Source organism: Moschus berezovskii, chromosome 9 (genome assembly GCF_049115385.1).
Source record: "Moschus berezovskii isolate FMDL1 chromosome 9, NW_MosBer_1.0, whole genome shotgun sequence".
NCBI classification, from domain to species: domain Eukaryota; kingdom Metazoa; phylum Chordata; class Mammalia; order Artiodactyla; family Moschidae; genus Moschus; species Moschus berezovskii.
Genome location: NC_142468.1, coordinates 96193 through 115662, shown reverse-complemented (window position 1 = coordinate 115662; position 19470 = coordinate 96193). Strand labels below are relative to the sequence as shown.

Here is a 19470-nt window from a genome sequence, read left to right as displayed (position 1 = left end):
TCTTTCCAAATCAGGGATTGGACATGCGTCTCTGGCTTGGTGGGTGAATTCTTTAACTTCTGACCTACCAGGGAAGCCCTCCCCTCACTGAGCACTGTTCAGAGAGCCTCCCGCACCCCGCTGCCCTCCCAGCCACCTCAGGCTGGCTGAGCCCACTGCCTGTCTCCCGGCCTGCGCCCACGGGACTGTAGGCACTGTCTCTCCCCAGAAGGTTAGCTCTTTGAGGGGAGCGACTTTTGCTTCTTTTGCTCTTTGCTGCACTCCCAGCATGCCTAGTGGTGGTAAACACTCAGTAATGACTCTTTCTTAAGAGATGGAAGGCGTCACTCGCCCTGCACACCTGCCCAGGCTGGGGTCCACCCCCGGGGGATATTCCAAGGCCCCGTGGCTGGTTCCAGCTCCGGCACTGGCTCAGACCTGGGGCTGGGGTGGGTGAGGACTGGCTGGGCCAGAGCTTCCTGCACCCCCAGGCCAGCTCCCCACACCCTCCCTGGGGGGCCTCCTCTTCCTGCCGGCTGCACCTGCGGTCCTCCCTAAGCTGTGATGGGCCCCGCGGGGCTCCTGACCCCGAGTCTCGTCTCCTGAGGTCCGAGGGGTGGTCCTCCAGCTCGGCTGGGTGACAGCTGCCTGAGCTCTGGGCCCACCTACACTCGGGAGGAAAGAGGCTGCCTTCGAGAGCAGCTCCCGGGGCGCCAGACCAGGGGCGGGCAGAAGGGCGGCCTCAGCACAGACAGCGACCAGCACAGGCCTCACGGGGCTTTGCCGTCTGTTTTCCCATCACCTCCAGGTCACCAGCAAATTCAGCCAAACTTGCAGAGAAGCAGATGCTCCACTGGTCCCCCATCCTTTGGGAAGGCTCAAGCGTGCTGCCATAAACAGCAATGGGCACCGGGTGCTGGGAACTTGTGAGATGCTCACCTTCTTTTCAGTTCAGCTCAGTTCAGTCGCTCAGACTATTAGGGTCCGGAGTCGCCCTTCCCTCAAAGGAACAGAGGACACTCACGATAATGCAAGACACACAGCGAGGTTTATTTCCAGCTAACTGGGGTCCAAGTGTCTGCCCGACACAGCGGGTTTCAACAAGGACCCCGAGCACTCTAAGCCAAGGGTTTATATAGCATTTTCAAACCATATTAATTTCAAAGCATCCACACATAGTAATCTTTTTACACACAGTAATTTTCCACACTCTACACACAGCTGTATATCTCTGGCTTGCGTCACCTCCTGGTGGTTTAACGAGATAAGCCCACCCTGGCCCTTTGACTTATTTGCCTGATCTCTGTGTCACAACCGCCCACATTCTGGTGTTTAAGATTAACTTGTTTTTCAGGTTGTTGTCTTCCTAGGAATCCTCACTCATCCTTACTCAGCAAACAATTCCAGGGATCTTTACACAGCCTGACTCAAAAAAACAATTCTAGGAATCTTTAAGCAACCTTATCTAAAATGGAGTAACTTTGGTTCTACAAGCAGCAAGCAAAGTACAGAAGCAAAAATGCATTACAGGAGCATTAAGTTCTACATTAGGTTCTACAAGTTGTGTCCGACTCTTTGAGACCCCATGGACTGTAGCATGCCAGGCCTCCCTGTCCATTGCCAACTCCCGGAGTTTACTCAAACTCATGTCCATAGAGTCGGTGATGCCATCCAACCGTCTCATCCTCTGTCATCCCCTTCTCCTGCCTTCAATCTTTCCCAGCATCAAGGACTTTTCCAATGAGTCAGTTCTTCGCACCAGGTGGCCAAAGTATTGGAATTTCAGCTTCAGCATCAGTCCTTCCAAACAATATTCAGGACTGATCTCCTTTAGGATGGACTGGTTGGATTTCCTTGCAGTCCAAGGGACTCTCAACAGTCTTCTCCAACGCCACAGTTCAAAAGCATCAATTCTTCGGCGATCAGCTTTCTTTATAGTCCAACTCTCACATCCATATATGACTACTGGGAAAACCATAGCCTTGACCAGACGGACCTTTGTTGGAAAAGTAATGTCTCTGATTTTTAATATGCTGCCTAGGTTGGTCATAACTTTTCATTCAAGGGGTAAACATCTTTTAATTTCACGGCTGCAGTCACAATCTGCAGTGATTTTAGAGCACAAAAATATAAAGTCTGTCACTGTTTCCACTATTTCCCTATCTATTTGCCAGGAAGTGATGGGACCAGCTGCCGTGATCTTAGTTTTCTGAATGTTGAGTTTTAGGCCAACTTTTTACTCTCCTCTTTTACTTTCATCAAGAGGCTCTTTAATTTTTCTTTGCTTTCTGCCATAAGGGTGGTGCTATCTGCATATCTGAGGTTATTGACATTTCTCCCAGCAATCTTGATTCCAGCTTGTGCTTCCTCCAGCCCAGCATTTCTCATAATGTACTCTGCATATAAGTTAAATAAGCAGGGTGACAGTATACAGCCTTGATGTACTCCTTTCCTGATTTAGAACCAGTCTGTTGTTCCATGTCCAGTTCTAACTGTTGCTTCTTGACCTGCACACAGATTTCTCAAGAGGCAGGTCAGGTGATCTGGTATTCCCGTCTCTTTAAGAATTTTCCAGAGTTTGTTGTGGTCCACACAGTCAAAGCCTATGGTGTAGTCAATAAAGCAGAAGTAGATGTTTTTCTGGAACTCTTTTGCTTTTTTGATGATCCAAGGGATGTTGGCCATTTGATCTCTGGTTCCTCTGCCTTTTCTAAATCCAGCTTGAACATCTGGAATTTCACAGTTCACCTTCTTTCACATTACTTTAAAAGTTATTTACGGCTTCCCTGGTGGCTCAATGGTTAAGAATCTGCCTGCCAATGGAGGGGACACGGGCTCCATACCTGATCCAGGAAGATCCCGCATGCCGCGGGGCAACTAGACTCGTGCACCCCTACTGAGCCTGTACTCCACAACCAGAGGAGCCACTGCCATGAGAGGCCTGTGCACCCCAACTCGAGAGGAGCCCCTGCTCTCCGGAGACAGAGCAAGCCCGTATGCAGCAACAAAGACCCAGCACAGCAAGAAATAAATATATAAATAATTTTTTAAAGAAGCTCAAGCTCCAATACTTTGGCCACCTGATGCGAAGAACTGACTCATTTGAAACAACCCTGATGCTGGGAAAGATTGAAGGCAAGAGAAGGGGACGACAGGATGAGATGGTTGGATGGCATCACTGACTCGATGTACATGAGTTTGAGCAAGCTCCAGGTGTTGATGACGGACAGGGAGGCCTGGCGTGCTGCAGTCCCTGGGGTCGCAGAGAGTCGGACATGACTGAGCGACTGAACTGAATTGCACATTTATGTGAAGTGACTGGCTGGACCCGCGTCTCCACAGGTGCAGGGCTCACTGCCGTGTCCTCAGCTCTGCTTTGCTAGTAACTGGCGTGAGGAGGGCCGTTCTGTCACACAAGCTACATCGCAAATCCCGGCAATTATTTTGCCCACAAATCTTTCATTTGAGCAGGTGTGGAGGGGCAGTCTACTTCCGCACCACTTGGAATCCGCTGATGATTTGCAGCCTGGGGCCTGAAATTATCTGAAAGTTTGGTGACTCACTCCTGGGAAGGATGCTGCCTCCAGGCTGAGGCTTCAGCTGGGGTTACCAGCCAGGACACCCACGTGCAGCCTCCCCACGTGGCCAGGGCTTCCTCAGAACGAGGAAACTGGTTCCAGGGCAGAGAGTCCAGGAAAGAGAGCCAGGAGGAAGCCCTCTGTCTGTCGTGACCTAGTCTGGAGAGTCACTCCACCTGACCCCCACGCCTGCTGTTTGTCAGGGCATCCCGAACACCCGCCGAGGTCCGAGGGGTGTCCTGGTGGAGAGCAGCGGGGTTCTGGAAGACCACTCAGGACTGGACGTGCTGCTCTGGCCATTTCTGGAAAATACTATCTGTCATAAGGGGCTGCAAATGCCTTCAATGTCCTAGGAGAAAAATTACTCCTACCTAGAATTCTGTGGGAGAAGGACATGGCAACCCACTCCAGTACTCTTGCCTGGAAAATCCCAGGGACAGAGGAGCCTGGTGGGCTGCCGTCTGTGGGGTCGCACAGAGCTGGACAAAACTGAAGCGACTTAGTAGTAGTAGCAGCAGAATTCTGTACCCTGCCAACCTATCAGTCAGGTGATTGAAAGTGCGAGCTCTCGAAAGTTCACTCCTGGGACGGTCTCAGAAAGCCTCTAAAAGAACACTCCACCAAAACAGGGGAGGAGAGAGAGGGTGCAGAAGACACTGTCCTGCGGGGAAGAAGGAAGGCAAGTCCTGAGGTGACGACTAACCGGGAGGCCACGAGATCAGCCAGACGACGTAAGGGCAGGAGGGCGTGGTGTCCCGGGGCATCTGTGCAGGAAAACGTGCACTCAGAAGGCGCTGACTTGAGCAGCCTGTGTGTCTGTCACTGCTGCTGCTGCTGCTAAGTCACTTCAGTCGTGTCCGACTCTGTGTGACCCCATAGACGGAAGCCCACCAGGCTCCCCCGTCCCTGGGATTCTCCAGGCAAGAACACTGGAGTGGGTTGCCATTTCTGTCACTAGGAAGTGATATTTAGAACCACTGTAGTGATGAGTGATCACACACAGAATGAAACAGGTGACAAGGGGACTGATTGAATAAAACGGAGCCGGGACACAGGGTATGTACAGATACTTCATACGTGGCCATGATCAAAGTGCAGATAGAGGAATAATAGACCTTAGTGTTTGGCAGGAATCCATTAGCCAAACAGGGGAAGAGTGAAGCTGAGCCTCTGACATACCACAGACACACACAAATAGTTTCCAGGAGGATTAAAGACAAAAACGTGGAAGGCGTGTCTGTAAAGTCTTTAGAAAATGGAGATATTTGTCATACACATAACTGACCAGCGATGATCGTGTGGTGTTTTAATTGCTAAGTCGTGTTGCACTCTTTGGGACCCCATGGACTGTAGCCCACCAGGCTTCTCTGTTCATGGGATTTTCCAGGCAAGAATACTGGAGTGGGTTGCCATGCCCTCCTCCAGGGGATCTTCCCCACCCAGGGTTAGAAACCGAGTCTCCTGCATTGGCAGATGGATTCTTCACCACTGAGCCACCTGGGAAGCCCAATGTTTGATGCTGTTGGTTTCAGAAGTGCTCACACGGTAAAGCGTCTGCCCACAATGTGGCAGACCTGGGTTCGATCCCTGGGTCACAAAGAGCCTCTGGAGAAGGAAATGGCGACCTACTCCAGTACTCTTGCCTGGAAAATCTCATGGACGGAGGAGCCTGGTAGGCTAAAGTCCATGGGGTGGCAGAGTTTGACACGACTAAGTGACTTCACTCACTTTTCACTAAAGGGCCCAGCAGAGTTTGGGTAAAACACCTTGGGTTAGAGTTTGGGGAGGAAAGGGTTTATTTAAACTGTGTTTCTGAAAGAGGATTCTGAATAAATGAGGATTCCGGTGGAACCGGGGCTGGGGCAGGGCTGGGGGTTTCCCGACCAGGTGTAAATCATCGGGCAGGTTGGTGGGGGGGGGGGGGTGGATTGCCTGTGGGCACAGGGGCCGAATAGATTTTGATGTCCACACCCCCATCCCCCTACCCCCGCCCCTCGCGGCGGTCTGCAGCAGTCCAGGAAGGGGCCCTGGGGTCCCCAGCAGGACTCAGTGCCCGGAGGTGGCTGCGGCCTCGTCCGGGGGCGCGCAGAACAGCGACCTGGACTCTGCCGCGTGCTCGCCCGGCCACAAGGTCGCCGTTTGCGCCTGACATCGTGGGCCCTCCGGGTAGTATGTTTACCGTCCTGCGTCACCGGGAAACGTCCGCCGCCGCCAGGGACAAAAGTTTCTTCCCTGGTGAATCCCGCGGGACAGAGGGCGTTCGGGGGCGGCGCGCACACCGCCTTAGGGCTTCGCCAGGTGGCCGATCGGACCGCGCGCAGCCGCCGCTCTGCCTGCCTGCCCCAGCGTCCTCTAGTCCCGGGAACAAATCTGATCCCGGGAGCGATGACAGACCACCCCATCACAGCGGGAACGACATGCCAACCCTCCCTGACCTGGCGGGCAGTTCCCACCTGCCCCCCAACCCACCCCCAACCCGTGGGCCTCCACCCACCCCCCACTGCCTTCACCACCGCGCACTCTGCACCGCAGCCGCGCAGCGTCACTCCCTTTCCCTAGGCTCCGCAGCGTCCCTGCTCCCCCAGGGCCCTCCCAGGACCCTGTTTAGACCCTAGGCATCCTAGAACCCGGCCCAGACTCCTACCCTGGGCTCTGACACTTTGCCTATAGCTCTCTGAACACATTCTCCTGCAGCCAAATGCGGATGCCAAAAGCCGCCCTGTTTTCTCCCCAGGCCCAATCAAATTACCTGCCCATTGGCGCTGTCAGGCAAGCAATCCGATGACAGTGAGGGAAAGAGCAGGCCAGGCCCAAGCACTGCCAGGACAGGTGAGGACCCTGGGGTGGGAGGAGACTGAAGGGCAGGTGGAATGCTTCATACTCCCTTCCAGGGCCTGGTGGCCTCCCTGGATGGGCCCACAGTAGTGTGGACCACAGCAGGACTGGAGCCAGGTGGTCCCGTGTGGCAGGCCAGTGAGGTGGAAGCCGTGCACAGGGTCCGTATGGCCCACGAGAGCCCTGGCTCACCGCTAGGCAGACTTTCTCCTCGTCCTGCAACCTCTGAACCTGAAAGAAGGAGAAAGGGAAAGCCAGATGCAAGTGGCCGGGGCAGGCAGGCATCTGAGCGCCGCGGCGCCCGTCCAGCCCCACTGGGAGTTTCCGAGAGCGCCCCCTGCCGGCGGCGGGGCCGCTCCTTCCCGCGTCCACTGTCAGCCTCCAGGCTCCCGGGGCAGCCACGGAGGCGTCCCACGTGGTCCACGTCCGTTCTGCAGGAGAGGATCGGCACCCGGGGGTGGGGTTCTAAACTCACACGGGCCCAGACATAGGGCCCCTGAGGCCAAGAAGCACAGCGAGGGACCCTGCCTGGCTGAGAGCGCACAGCATCCATCCCCAGCTGCAGACCCCCTAACCTGGCTTTCCCCAGCCGCCTGGGCACCGTGTCTCCCCAGGCAGGGGCGGTGGTTGGGGTGGAGGAGGCACAGGGGTGGTCATGCGCTGGGCTGTGCAGTCAGACTGCCCAGGTTTGAGTCCCAGTTCTGCCTCTTATGGTCTGTGGTCGTGGGCAAACACCTTCCTGTCTGTCAGCTTTCTTGTGGAGATGACGACCACCCTGCTGGGGTGACCTGCAGACCTCCAGTCAGGACACCCCTCCGACCACACTATGACGCAGGACACCGCCCCGGCCACACTGTGACCCAGGACACCCCTCCAGCCACGCTATGACACAGGATACCCCCTCCAGCCACACTATGACAGAGGCAGACTGGCATCCTGAGCTAGGTACTGGGTTCTGTGCTATCACACAGCATCTCTCCCAGGTGTCCTTATGTCCCACTTTTTAGGTGGAGAAACTGAAACCCAGAGCACTAAAGTAAATTGTCCGATGTCACACAGCCAGAGAGGGTCAGCATGGACCCAACCCGGCCTGATGCCACAGCCTGTCCCCTTGGCCACTGTAAGGTCGGACCCTGGTGGCCTTCTTGGCTTCCCCTTCCCGGTGGCCATCTTGGCTCCTTCTTCCCCACTCCATCCCCCGCCGGAGGTAAAATGTCCCGCCAAACCGCTGAGGAATCTCTGACGAATAACCCTCTGCCGAGATCTACCCTCCTTCCTGACCTCCAGAGCGACCAACCCTGTCTCGCCACCTCAACTAGCTGACCATTCACAATCTCGCGTTCCCAAGCTTTGCTTATTTAGGCCTGTCCAGGTTATATGATGTCACTTCCTGCCCCGAAGACATAAAAATCGCACTATGCCTTTGTTCGGGGCAGAACTCCTGGTGGCCATTCTTGTGGTCAGTGGGTTCTGCCCAGGAGCACACTGCCAATAAAGCCTGTTACTTTCCCTTGGTGTCTGGGTTATTTCCTTACAGCTTGAGATGCCCATTTTTGCAAACTTACAGCCACCAAGGTCTCCTGTCTCTGAGCAGTGGGTGGGGGTCAGGCTCTCATTTGGAAAACAGAAGCCCTGGGAGTTTCCAGGAGAGGAAGTTGAATATAGGAAATTTGTTACACATGTGAGGGAAGTAACTAGATGCCGAAATGGGGATGAATGGTGGGGCCATGGGAAATTAGCCAGGGCTCCTGGCCAGGCTGGAACCATGCAGGCCTGCCTAGGAGGCCACAACTGAGGAGCCCTTGAAAGCAGAGGGAGGGGACAGATGCTCTGGCTCCAGTGTGTCCCCGCCCTCCAGCCTCTCCCCCACCAGACCCCTCGGGCATCCAGAGGAGCCAGGGCGAGGCAGTGTTGGCGGAAGGACCTGGAGGATGTGGGCCGTGACGGGACAGAGCAGCAGGATGCCCTCTTCCAGGGGTGTCTCCCAAGAGGTCAGCCCCGAACTGAGTCTTGAGAAATGTAGTGAAACCAAGCAGGACCCTCTGGGGCCTTCCTGGGACAGACCTCCCCACTCGTGTCATCCACCTGCCTCTTGTCTGTAGAAAACCGTTAGCCAAAGAATAAATGTGATCAGAGAAATGAGAAAACACAGAGAGAAAGGAAAGCAGTCAAGTGAGACAAAATAATAACAGGTTAGTTGGGCTTCCCTAGTGGCTCAGAGGTTAAAGCGTCTGCCTCCAATGCGGGAGACCCGGGTTCGATCCCTGGGTCGGGAAGATCCCCTGGAGAAGGAAATGGTAACCCACTCCAGTATTCTTGCCTGGAGAATCCCATGGATGGAGAAGCCTGGTAGGCTACAGTCCACGGGGTCGCAAAGAGTCGGACACGACTGAGCGACGGAACGGAACGGAAGTCATTAAACTAAGCGCAGCACAAAGTCAGGGACCTTTAGATCTTCCTCAGGAACTGTAGACAATATTGTGAGCCCCACCCCTTGAGCTGTTTTGCAGACACCGAAACCCCTGCCCGATGGGAGAACTTAACTGTGTGCTGCCCACAAGATGTGGACCCCAGACCGGATGGAACCAGAAGGTTGGTGATGCTGACCCCTGGTTGCCTCACAATCGGAAGAATGTCCGTGCGCTGATCATGGCCCCTGCAACCCTCTGCCCTGGCATAGCCCTCTCCTACGTGATCTCCAAGCAAAACCCAGGGAGTGAGGAGTTGTCTTTTGGACATAAGTCCACCTTCTACCCAAGACTGCAGTTTCCCCAATAAAACCATCTTTCCTGTTACCTAACACTTGTCTCTCAGTATTGATTTCTTGATCAACCTGCAGCTGAACCTGAGTTTGCTGACAGTAGGAGTTTGACATCAGAATAAAGGTCATTCCAAAAACGGGATGAATAGAAGCCCAGACACAGAGTCGGTTTTGTAGGAGTGACCTGAGACCTGCTGCCATGGAAACATACCAGCTCCTGTCCTGCTGGACCACCTGTGCCTCTGACAACGCCCGCCCCCCACCCCGGGCTGGGGATCCCTTCTTAGGAGCCCCCACTTCCTTCCTGCCTCTCTTGCAGTCAGGGTGGAAGGGGGACCCTCAGACAAGGAGGCAGGCAGGTGACCCAGGTTCTGCAGTTCAGAAACACACATCAGGACCCCCTCATGGCCACGGTCACACCTGCTGCCCGCTTTGGGCTCATTCCTGACACCACCATCTGGGGTTGGCTGGCTCCCACCCACTGCAGACTCAGGGAGCCCCCCTGCCCTTTCCGTTTTTAATTGGCTACTGTTGATTTCTGTATCTATTCTCAAGAACTCTGTCACAGCTTCTTTCAGGAGGAAATCAGCTCACACGTTGTTAATAAGGGGTTGGCTTTTCTCCTTTTGAGATGGACATTTTCCAGACTCCTAAAGTCTAGTTAGAGAACTCATGGTGCTTGAGAAGAACCCTCTCAGAACCGTGTTCTTTCCTACTCAGTCACTGGTCACACAGCTTGGACTATAGACTGTGGACCCCAGGGAGGCCTACAGGCTCAGGCTGGCAGCTGGATCATTGGGACTGTAAGAGTCTCCCCACTTCGGGCAGACCCAGAACAGACCAAAGAACTGCTCCTGCCTCGGGAAGAGCCGGGAGTTGCTGGGACTCACTGGCTCCGCAGTACTGGCCTGCAGACTGTACAGAGGCCCCCTGCTGCTGCTGCTGCTAAGTCACTTCAGTCGTGTCCGACTCTGTGCGACCCCATAGACGGAAGCCCACCAGGCTCACCAGTCCCTGGGATTCTCCAGGCAAGAACACTGGAGTGGGTTGCCATTTCCTTCTCCAATGTGTGAAAGTGAAGTCGCTCAGTCGTGTCCGACCCTTAGCGACCCCATGGACTGCAGCCCACCAGGCTCCTCCATCCATGGCATTTTCTAGGCATGAGTACTGGAGTGGCTTGCCATTGCCTTCTCCGACAGAGGCCCCCAGTTCAGTTCAGTTCAGTCGCTCAGTCGTGTCCGACTCTCCGCGACCCCAGGAATCACAGCACGCCAGGCCTCCCTGTCCATCACCAACTCCCGGAGTTCACTCAAACTCATGTCCACAGAGTCGGTGATGCCATCCAGCCATCTCATTCTCCGTCGTCCCCTTCTCCTCCCGCCCCCAACCTTTCCCAGCATCAGAGTCTTTTCCAGTGAGTCAACTCGTCGCATGAGGTGGCCAAAGTATTGCAGTTTCAGCTTTAGCATCAGTCCCTCCAATGAACATCCAGGATTGATCTCCTCTAGAATGGACTGGTTGGATCTCCTTGCAGTATAAGGGACTCTCAAGAGTCTTCTCCAACACCACCCCCAGTGGCCCCTAAATGCCTTACGTGTGTTAGTCACTCAGTCGAGTCCTATTCTTTGCGGCCCCATGGACTGTAGCTTGCCAGACTCCCCTGTCCATGGGATTCTCTAGGCAAGAATACTGCAGTGGGTAGCCACTCCCTTCTCCAGCGGATCTCGCCAACGAGGGGCTAGAACCCAGGTCTACCTGCATTGCAGGCGGACTCTACGTCTGAGCCACCTTTGTCAATCTATACATCCCCGAGATGAGATGTGTGGTCAGAACTGGTGGCCACGGTCAAATCTCAAGGAGGGGTCTCCTGCTGTTTTGGGGGATAGTGGACCTGGCGGGGAGTGGGGGGTTGGGGTGGGGGGGTGGTGAGTCTCGGCGATCTAGCGCGGACCCCTCCCTGCTTACTGACAGGTGTGCCGCCCTGCCTTCATCATGAGTCATATGCAGCCCGTGGAGCGGGAGATCTCCATCCGAGTCAGCACTGAAGTCACCTTCGCCGGGTCGGCTTGTCGGCGCCCAGATCGCCGGTCCGCCGCCCGGGTCCTGCAGAATGTTTGCTTCTGTAACTAGTGGGATGCTGCGGCCGGGGACCACGATTGTCAGAGCCGCCCCTCTATACTGTAAGGTTCGCTCGGCAGGAAGAGGAAGGTAGGTGGTGCACGTGAAAAAATCAATCAGGAGAATGACGGAAACGGCAAGAGGGGTGCAGACCAGGAAGGAAGCGCGCGCATGTTGGGCGGGGCGAGTCCGCTTACAGCGCAGCCCCCCTGCGGCGCGGGCGCGGCGGGAAGGCCGGAGCCTTTGTGATGTCACAGCCCCGCCCACCGGGAGAATGGTTGCCATGGCGACGTAAACCGAAGGCCTGGGCTCGCGGAACCCCGGGGCAGCAACTCAGAGGCTACGGACCGAGCGCCGGCGTGCGGAGCCGGTGGGTGCTCTCGGGACCTGGGCGGGAGCCACGGGCGGGGTCGGGGCGGACACTTCGCGCGCCCTTCCAAGCCCCTGTCGCAAGGCTCCCTGTTCCTTCTCATCGCATAGCCAGCCGTCTAGCAATCCCTCTTCCTTCCAGGCCCATGCACCCTCGCCACAGGCCCGGACGGGCCAGACGTGGGTGTGGGGAGGCCCGGCCCTGCTAGAAGCGGAGTACCCCGATTCCTTTCGTGGAGGCTGCAGCAAGCATGCGGCTGGAAGGGTGCAAGCTTTGGAGTCAAGGAATCTAGGGCGGGAGTCCCAGCCTCGGCCCTTCCTGGCTGTGTGACTTTGGACAGTTTGCCACTTTGTTTCCTCCTCTGCAGAATGCAGACTAGCTCCACAAATAGTGAAAACAAGCGCCATGGTGGGGCGAAAAGCTTGATGAGCCACCAATGAGTGCCTCCCCTGGTCCTCAGGGAGCTTACATTCTGGGGGAATTAGGTACTCGACCGTTGTTAAAGGGATACATCAGCTCTTGGAAACTGGTTAAAGGGAAGAGGGTGGGGTGGTGGGAAGATGCTTCTGGGGAGGGGCGGGCCTGAGCGCTGGGCGAGGGTGGGAGGGGCCGAGGCTCGGGCTGGCGGTGGGTGGGCGGCTCTGCGGGCAGGATCAGCCCTGGGCTGCTGGAAGCAAGCAGGGCAGAGGAGGGAGCCGCTGCGGGTCGGAGCTGCAAGTGTCCCCCTCCTGGTGAGCTTTGGGCAGGTGCCCGCTGTTCTCAGCAGCCGTCGGCGGAGGGTGGGCTGCGGGCTGCAGGCTGGACCCACCCGGCTCAGACCCTGTCTCTCCCCAGCCTGGGAGTCTCCTCGAGCCGATGTCAGGTTTCTCAGTGCACGCTTCCTCCTCGGCGCCGATGTCGGAGATCCTGCCTCCTATGGTCTCCAAGAGCGTCACTTTCAACAGTAAGTGCTGGGCTGGGGAGGGCTTGCGCAGCGTCAGAGGCAGCCCTGGGGGGCCTGGGACGGCGGGTTCAAGGTGGAATCTAGGCGACAGCGATTCTAAGCCAGGCGACGGACCGGAAATCACAGGCTTTGCCAACTCCCCTAGAAACCCCATGCTGTAATCCCTAGGGCTGCTGTAGCCAAGCCCCACCCCAGCCTGGGGCTTAACCCCCAGAGTTTGTTTCACAGCTGGCGGGACCTCGAGTCCGGGGCAGGGATGCTTCCATTCTGAGGCAGGAGGGGACCCTGCGCCCTGTGCGCGCGCAGCTTCCGGTGGTGTGCTGGCGCCCTCTGGTGGTGATCGGCAGAAGCGTCGCCTTGGTCTCTGCCTCCATCTTCACTCCATCCTCAAGTTCGACGTGTGTGTCGGTTATTTCCCCTTCTTGTTAAGGCTGTGCACACTCGCCCAGCGTGACCTCACCAGAGTTACATCTGCAGCCATTCTCTTTTCAAGCAGGGCTGCACGCTATGGCGCCGGGCGTTGGGACTTCAGATCTTCAAAAGCATTCGAGTGGGGAACACAGCTCACCCCAAGACAGGCCGCAGTGGATGCCGCCGTGGAGGTGGGGCTCGCTCAGCCTTCCTGCAGCCTCAGCTGCTGGCCAGCCCCCCGCGCTGGAGGCCCGCACCTCCTCCCCGGGCTCCCGCTGAGTGGCCCCGGGCGTGGCTGCGGGGCTGAGGGGCAGAACTGGCCACACACCCTCTGCTTTGGTTTACTGGTCCTGAGCTTCCGATTCCAAAGGGTGCTGAGAGCCCCCTTGTGAAACTCCACCTTCTTGGAGGCTCCGCTGTGTTCTCTCTCCCTCCAAGCTTGACGCCTGCCGTGCTCACACCTTGCACACACCCACACAAATGCACCCACAGCTTGTCCTTTTCTCACACCAATGGCCACACAACAGAAACGCTCCCTGTGCCTTCTTCCCCATCAACCCAGATGCTGTGCAGACTGCTGCCTATCAAACCTTGAGCTCCTGTAAACCCAGTGCTTCCAGCAAAGGCGCTTCCACGTGTGCGGGCACCAGTCTCTGTTGGCGGCTGCTGTCCATGGCTGTCCCTCTTACACTGTGTGCTCTACGCCCTCCCTCTTTCTCATCCGCTCTGCTCCGGAGTAAACTGAAAAATGAAGAAAGGTTGAACTGGGGTTCCCAGAAAAAAGATAGCTTTGAAATGTTTACAGATAACAAAATAACTCTAAATGCACTCACACAAAACAATGCAACATAATGGTGCTGTTGACGGAAAAAATATTCACAACCTACAAGTTCAGAATTATGTTTCATTCCCTGGGGATAATTAGGCTTCCTAGGCAGTGCTCGTGGTAGAGAACAGCCTGCTAACGCAGGAGACTCAGGAGATGCGGGTTCAGGCCCTGAGTTCGGAAGATCTCCTGGAGCAGGAAATGGCGGCTCACTCCAATAGTCCCGCCTGGGGAATCTCATGGACAGAGGAGCCTGGCAAGCTATGGTCCACAAGGACGCAAAGAGTCAGACCTGACTGAGCACACACAAAATTTGAGTTGTGTTTTGTTCAGTGTGAATTTGTAGGACTTCACGCCTGGGAGAAACAGAACTGCGACAAGCAGGGGAGGGAGGAGGCGGGCTGCAGAAGTTCTGCAGGTTGGGCGCAAGTTAGGGAGCCCTAACAACCAAAGATTAGTGTTAATGAAAGAAAACCAGAGAGCCCAGGTTAAGGAAGTTAGTGCTTCTCCAAGTGTGGGAAAATGCAAGAGTCTGGGCTCGCTGAAATCATTCCTTGCATGTGCCTGTCACCTCCCTGGGGCCAGTGTCCTTCCTTTTCCATTGGCACTGGCGCCCTGGGTATTGTTCTCCTTCCTGGGTGCCCTGGAGGGCAGGAGTCACTTGAGACTGTGACTTCCTTGTTTATTGATGTTGCGGAAAATACTCCTTTCTCAGAGGGGAGGGTGTTCTAGGCCTTGAGCTGGGGAGGAGGTGAGGTGCTGGAGGAAGAGACAGAGGCCACTGTGGGCCAGTGTGTGGGGCCCTGTGGGCAAGGGGAGGGCCGTTTGGCTCTGCTGGGATGGTGGAGACAGCCCAGGTCTAGAGTGTGTGACTGGGGCACCATTCCTCCCACCCTGAGCGGAGGTCGAGGGTAGAAATGGTCACAGCTCCATTGAGACATGGCTAGTCCATGCCCTGGCATTGAGGGCAGAGAAACTCGGTGGGGAGCTTGGCCTGGCAGAGGGGCTGGCCACACCAGAGTGGAACCCAGGCTTCCCAGGCAGGGCTGGTGGGGGCAGGGCTGCAGCACCCCTGCTTCTGGGAGATGCGTGCTGGTCCCCCTGTCTCTGGGGGCTCCTGACATCCAGGCCAGAACCCGCCTGAGCCTCTTGGGTCCAGGGGTGGATTGGGGGGGAGTGATCACTGAGTGGATGGTGGTATCTCCCGAAGGCGAGATTGGGCGGGGCGAGGGGTCATTCCTGGTGAAGGAAGCTCACTGCCAGGGTCTAACCTGAGCAGGCTGGTCGGGGTGGGGGTTCCTCCAGCACCCCCATGTCTGCACCTCCTGCGCTGGGGACGACCCCGCCCCACGTGTAGGCATCCCTTCCCCTATCCACTGCCGACTGTAGGGTGGGGCTGGATGCAGTCCTTTAATTTGGTGATTTAGGGAACATGGTTTTCAGTGACCCAGCCTTAGTCTGGGGAGCTGCAGAATCGGGCTGTCCGAAGCCCGGGCTGGCGGCCGCGTGTGGGCGTGTCTGCTCTGTGCCTGGCACTGTGCTGGAGTGCAGAGGTCAAGGGCAAAGAGGCAGGCCTGCTGTCAGAGGGTTTGGGGCAGCGTGACCTGCTGCTCTCCTCTCTGCTTCTCGGACAGACCAGGCAGTCCCTGCACAGAGTGCCCCCCACCCCCGCACGAGCTTACTCAGTGAGCCACCTTCCCACCCCACCATCCAGGGCTTTCCTGGGGCGCCCACACCTTCCCCACCCTCCTTCCCCAGCTTTATCTTCTAGTAGCCCTGGCCCCCTCCCCCCGCCGGTAGACTGTCATCTCCCTGAGGGCTGGGGGCTCTCTGTTTGCCTCTAAGACTGCTGTCTTTTCCAAAACCCGGTGCACAGAAAGCCCGCAATGAAATTCTATTAGGCTGCAAGCTTTCCCCAAGGGTCAGGACCTTCCGCCACTGCTTTCCAATGCCATGCTGAGTTCAGCTAGAGCATTTAGATGGGGATGGAAGGAGCAAGACTTTGCTCACAGATGACGTGATCCTGTATGTGGAGAAGCCCTGAGGAAGCTCTGTGCTCATAAATGAATGCAGCAGCACAGGAGAACACAAGGTCAATACTCAAACGGGAGTTGTGTTTCCATATTCCAGCCATGGACAGTCCAACTTGGGAGCTAAGGGGCAGTTCCATTCACGACGGCACTGAATAGAATGGATACAGCCATGGACAGTCCAACTTGGGAGTTAAGGGGCAGTTCCATTCACGACGGCACTGAATAGAATGGATATCCAGGAAAGGAGTGACGTCGTGGGAGACGACCAAGCAAGAAGACCCGGGAGTCAATCTCTCCACCAGAATGACTCTCCAGCAGGCAGGTGCTGTCAGAACCTGGGACAGGACCTCCCCAGTTTCCAGGAGAAGTTAATGCCTAGGTGGGGGGATTTCGGGGGATTCTGGCATTTTGTGGTGTGGCTACCAGCCTCCAGCCTCCGGTCCAGCAGCAGTAGGGAGGGCGGCCTGAGTTCCTGGCGTAGCTTGCTGGTGCCAGTGTAGCAGGAAGAAATCAGTTCTGACTCCATGTTGGAATTGTTTGTTTGACTTGCTTTCCGTCACTTTTGCTATCAAAATCATACAGAACGGCCTGCCTCAGAGAATCCTGCCCCTCTGCCTGACTGTTAAGTGCCTTTGTCCAGAACTCTGTCCACCTATGAATGGCAAAGGAGAAACTGACACATCCCCCTGCCTGAGGCTTGCCATTCTAGGAGATGTTTGCAAGATTAATGGCCTGTTCACGTTGCTTCCTCCTCTCCTGCCGTCTCTGATCTATGAGAGAACCGGCGTCCAGACCCCATTGTGCTGTTCACGTTGCTTCCTCGTCTCCTGCCGTCTCTGATCTATGAGAGAACCGGTGTCCAGACCCCACTGTGTTGTTCATTCACTCAGTTGTGTCCGACTGTCTGCAACCCCATGGACTGCAGCACGCCAGGCCTCCCTGTCCATCACTGGTTCCCAGAGTTCGCTCAAACTCACGTCCATCGAGTCGGTGATGCCATCCAACAATCTCAACCTCTGTCATCCCCTTCTCCTCCTGCCTTCCCAGCATCAGGGTCTTCTCGAGAGCCCACGAGATGGTTATTTTGAGGCGCTAGCTACCGTCTCCTCGATCTGCCAGCTCCCTGATTCAAGTCTCTCGTTCTCAGTTTCACTGGGCTCTCGTGCGGCGAGCAGAGCTAGTTGCACTTGGAAACACCAGGGTGGACAGCAAGGATCGTCTCCAAGTTGGGCTGTCTGATTGCTGAAGGGCCACACAGAGGCTGGAGCCACTTCCCTGCCACGTCTGCTGGTGGGAGTTTAGAAATGGGACCCCTTCTCTTGCTTTGGAGCCAGAGTCTTAGGAAATCTTTTCTTACAAATTTTATTTATTGATTTATTTTTGGAGAAAACCCAACCCCCATCGCAGCCCCACCAAGGAGCACAGACCCACGCCTTTCTCGTGTGGCACCTGTGCCATGGGAGTTTCTGGAGGGCAGGAGTGCCCAGGGGCTTGGGGCAGGGGGGCGTCGCGCCTGTGCTGTCTGAGCCCACCTCCCATGTCTCGGTTTCCTCGGTTATCGAGAAGCAGCAGCGTCCCCCGAGTCTTGTGGGGACCGCTCCAGAGCTGACCCAGGGAGGCCCGGGGTGGGGTGAGCTCCCGCCGTCCTGGACAGGCGGGTATGGGGGAGATGCTGGGACGAACCCAGATGAAGGAAGGGCGTGTGGACAAGCGCCATGGCGGCGAGAAACGCACCTCGAGGAGGGACCCAGAGCCTGCACAGCGGGATGGGCTCAGGGCTCAGGGCCGGGGGCCGTGGGGGCTGCTGCGGACAGGCTCTGCCCGGAGGAGGACGGCCTGGCCGCGCGTCTGGGGACGCGCGAGGCACCGATTTGGCTGAGCTCCAGGCTCCTATAGGGCCTCCGGGGGATGTGTGGTGAGTTGTGGAGCGTTGGGGGAATTCAGCGCTGATGCGGGGTCATCTCCACAGACCCAGTGACCGGCGGGTGACGGCAGCCACCCACCTGCTCTCGCTTTGTTGCCTGCCTGCCTTAGGAGGCGCCGTGGTGTCGGCTGACAGGGGAACGTCAGGGAAGGGGTCTCCGCGTCTTCCACTGCAGCCCCCGGAAGCCTGAGGAGGCTCCTAGCAGAAGGGTTGGCTGGGCGGGTGTCAGAGGCTCAGAGCCTATGGCCTCTGTGAAAAAGCATCCTGCTCTGTCCATAGGAGCAAAGGGGAGGGGTGCCCAGCGGGAGTCACAAGCTGCCGTCATGGGTCAGACACGTGTGCTGGAACTTTTGTGGCCCGTTTTTTGCTCAGTCCTCAAAACTTCCTGGCAAAGTCAGTATAATCATCGCAGGTATGGGAGCTAAGTGTCATCTGGCAGGTGAGACCCCAGGGCTGGAGGCTCTGAAGTCTCCCTGGCCTGATGCCATGTGCACAGCTCTCACAAGCTGCTGAGTCTTTTGCTGTGGCTGTCACTTTTGTGTCTCCCCAGAGCATGGCCCAGAATCCATGGACAATAGTTCTTCAGTCACTGAAGAAAAGAAGCAGCATGCGAAAAAAGGCAAAGGTAATTCTGGACCTGGGAGTGCATGTCCCATCAGTGGGAGGCAAACGCTCACCCTCAGGCCCCAGATGTCCTCAGATGTAGCTTCTGGTGGGAAGGACAGTGAGAAAATGTTCTGTTTTCATTAGAAATTGGATTACTGAAACCTGAAATAACAGGAACGTAAGCAACAAAGTAGGATTTAGTTTTCCTCCAGTAATGAGGAGTGTGGGAGGCAGGCCAAGGCTCTGTGGAGCTCTACCAGAAGCAGTCCTACAAAATCTTCCAGGTGACCAGGTTCTAAGTCGTTCTGCTCCACTATCTTTACTTTCGGGTCTTTCAACCACAAGGTTGTTGCCTGGTCAAAAAATGGCTGTGGCAGCTCCAGCCATCACATCTGCTTCCAGACAGGGAGAAGGAGGAAACGGAAGGGCTAACTCAGCCATCCGTGGGAAAAGATTTTCCCCAGAAGCCCCACCCAACAGTTTCTTGCCACACTCCATCTGTTATGGAGCCATCAGTATCTGCAAGGGAAGCTGAGAAATGTAGTTTTTCAGTGAGTTTCAAGGTCACCGCCTGTTAGGAGATAGAAAGGGATGCATCTGGCAGCACATGCCTTGTCCTCTGGGCCCTGCTGTGTCCTCCATGCCTTGGCTTCCTGGACTCCCTCCTGGTTCCCTGGCTGTCCGCACCCCCAGCCTGGCCCCACAAGCCAGTATGCTGCTCCTGCAGAGATGTGCAGCTCTGAGCATGTTGCCTGAGCCTGTCCTTCTCTGGCCAAGCTCCCGCCCTGGGGCTGGGCTTCCCCATCCACCCTGCCCACGCCCACTTCCTCCTCCTGTTAGTTATCAAAACCCAAACCTGCCTAGAAGTAGAGACTGGAGGTCAGTGAACTCGTGTGCTCATCACCAGATCGGAAGCAGATGAGATTTAGCCATGTTTGCTTCACCTGTCCTTCTTCTCTTTTTTCTATTTTTGTCCTTGGCAGAATATTTTACTGTTTCAAAATTTGCTGTTGAAGTGTAGTTGATTTACACTGTTGTGCTATATAGCAAAGTGACTCAGCTATACACATATATACATTCTTTTTT

General features: G+C 56.1%; 1 protein-coding gene and 1 long non-coding RNA gene across 5 annotated transcripts in view; one reads left to right on the top strand and one right to left on the bottom strand.

Moving 5' to 3' along the window:
• Positions 1-3697: 3697 nt before the first annotated feature.
• LOC148776386 (uncharacterized) lies at positions 3698-11329 on the bottom strand. Its single transcript, XR_016038145.1, has 3 exons — positions 11119-11329; positions 6307-6623; positions 3698-3859 (listed from the first exon to the last, which is right to left on the bottom strand). It is a non-coding gene; the product is annotated as an uncharacterized LOC148776386 (long non-coding RNA).
• A 952-nt stretch (positions 11330-12281) lies between these two features.
• Positions 12282-19470, top strand: part of LOC129552323 (cilia- and flagella-associated protein 100-like) — a 29902-nt gene continuing 22713 nt past the window's right edge. For all 4 annotated transcript variants that reach the window (XM_088839341.1, XM_088839343.1, XM_088839345.1 and 1 more), the window contains exons 1-3: positions 12282-12372; positions 12476-12584; positions 18329-18403. In XM_088839341.1, the coding sequence (XP_088695467.1) occupies positions 12497-12584; positions 18329-18403 (163 nt within the window). In that variant the 5' untranslated portion in view covers positions 12282-12372; positions 12476-12496. The remainder of the gene's footprint in view (positions 12373-12475; positions 12585-18328; positions 18404-19470) is intronic.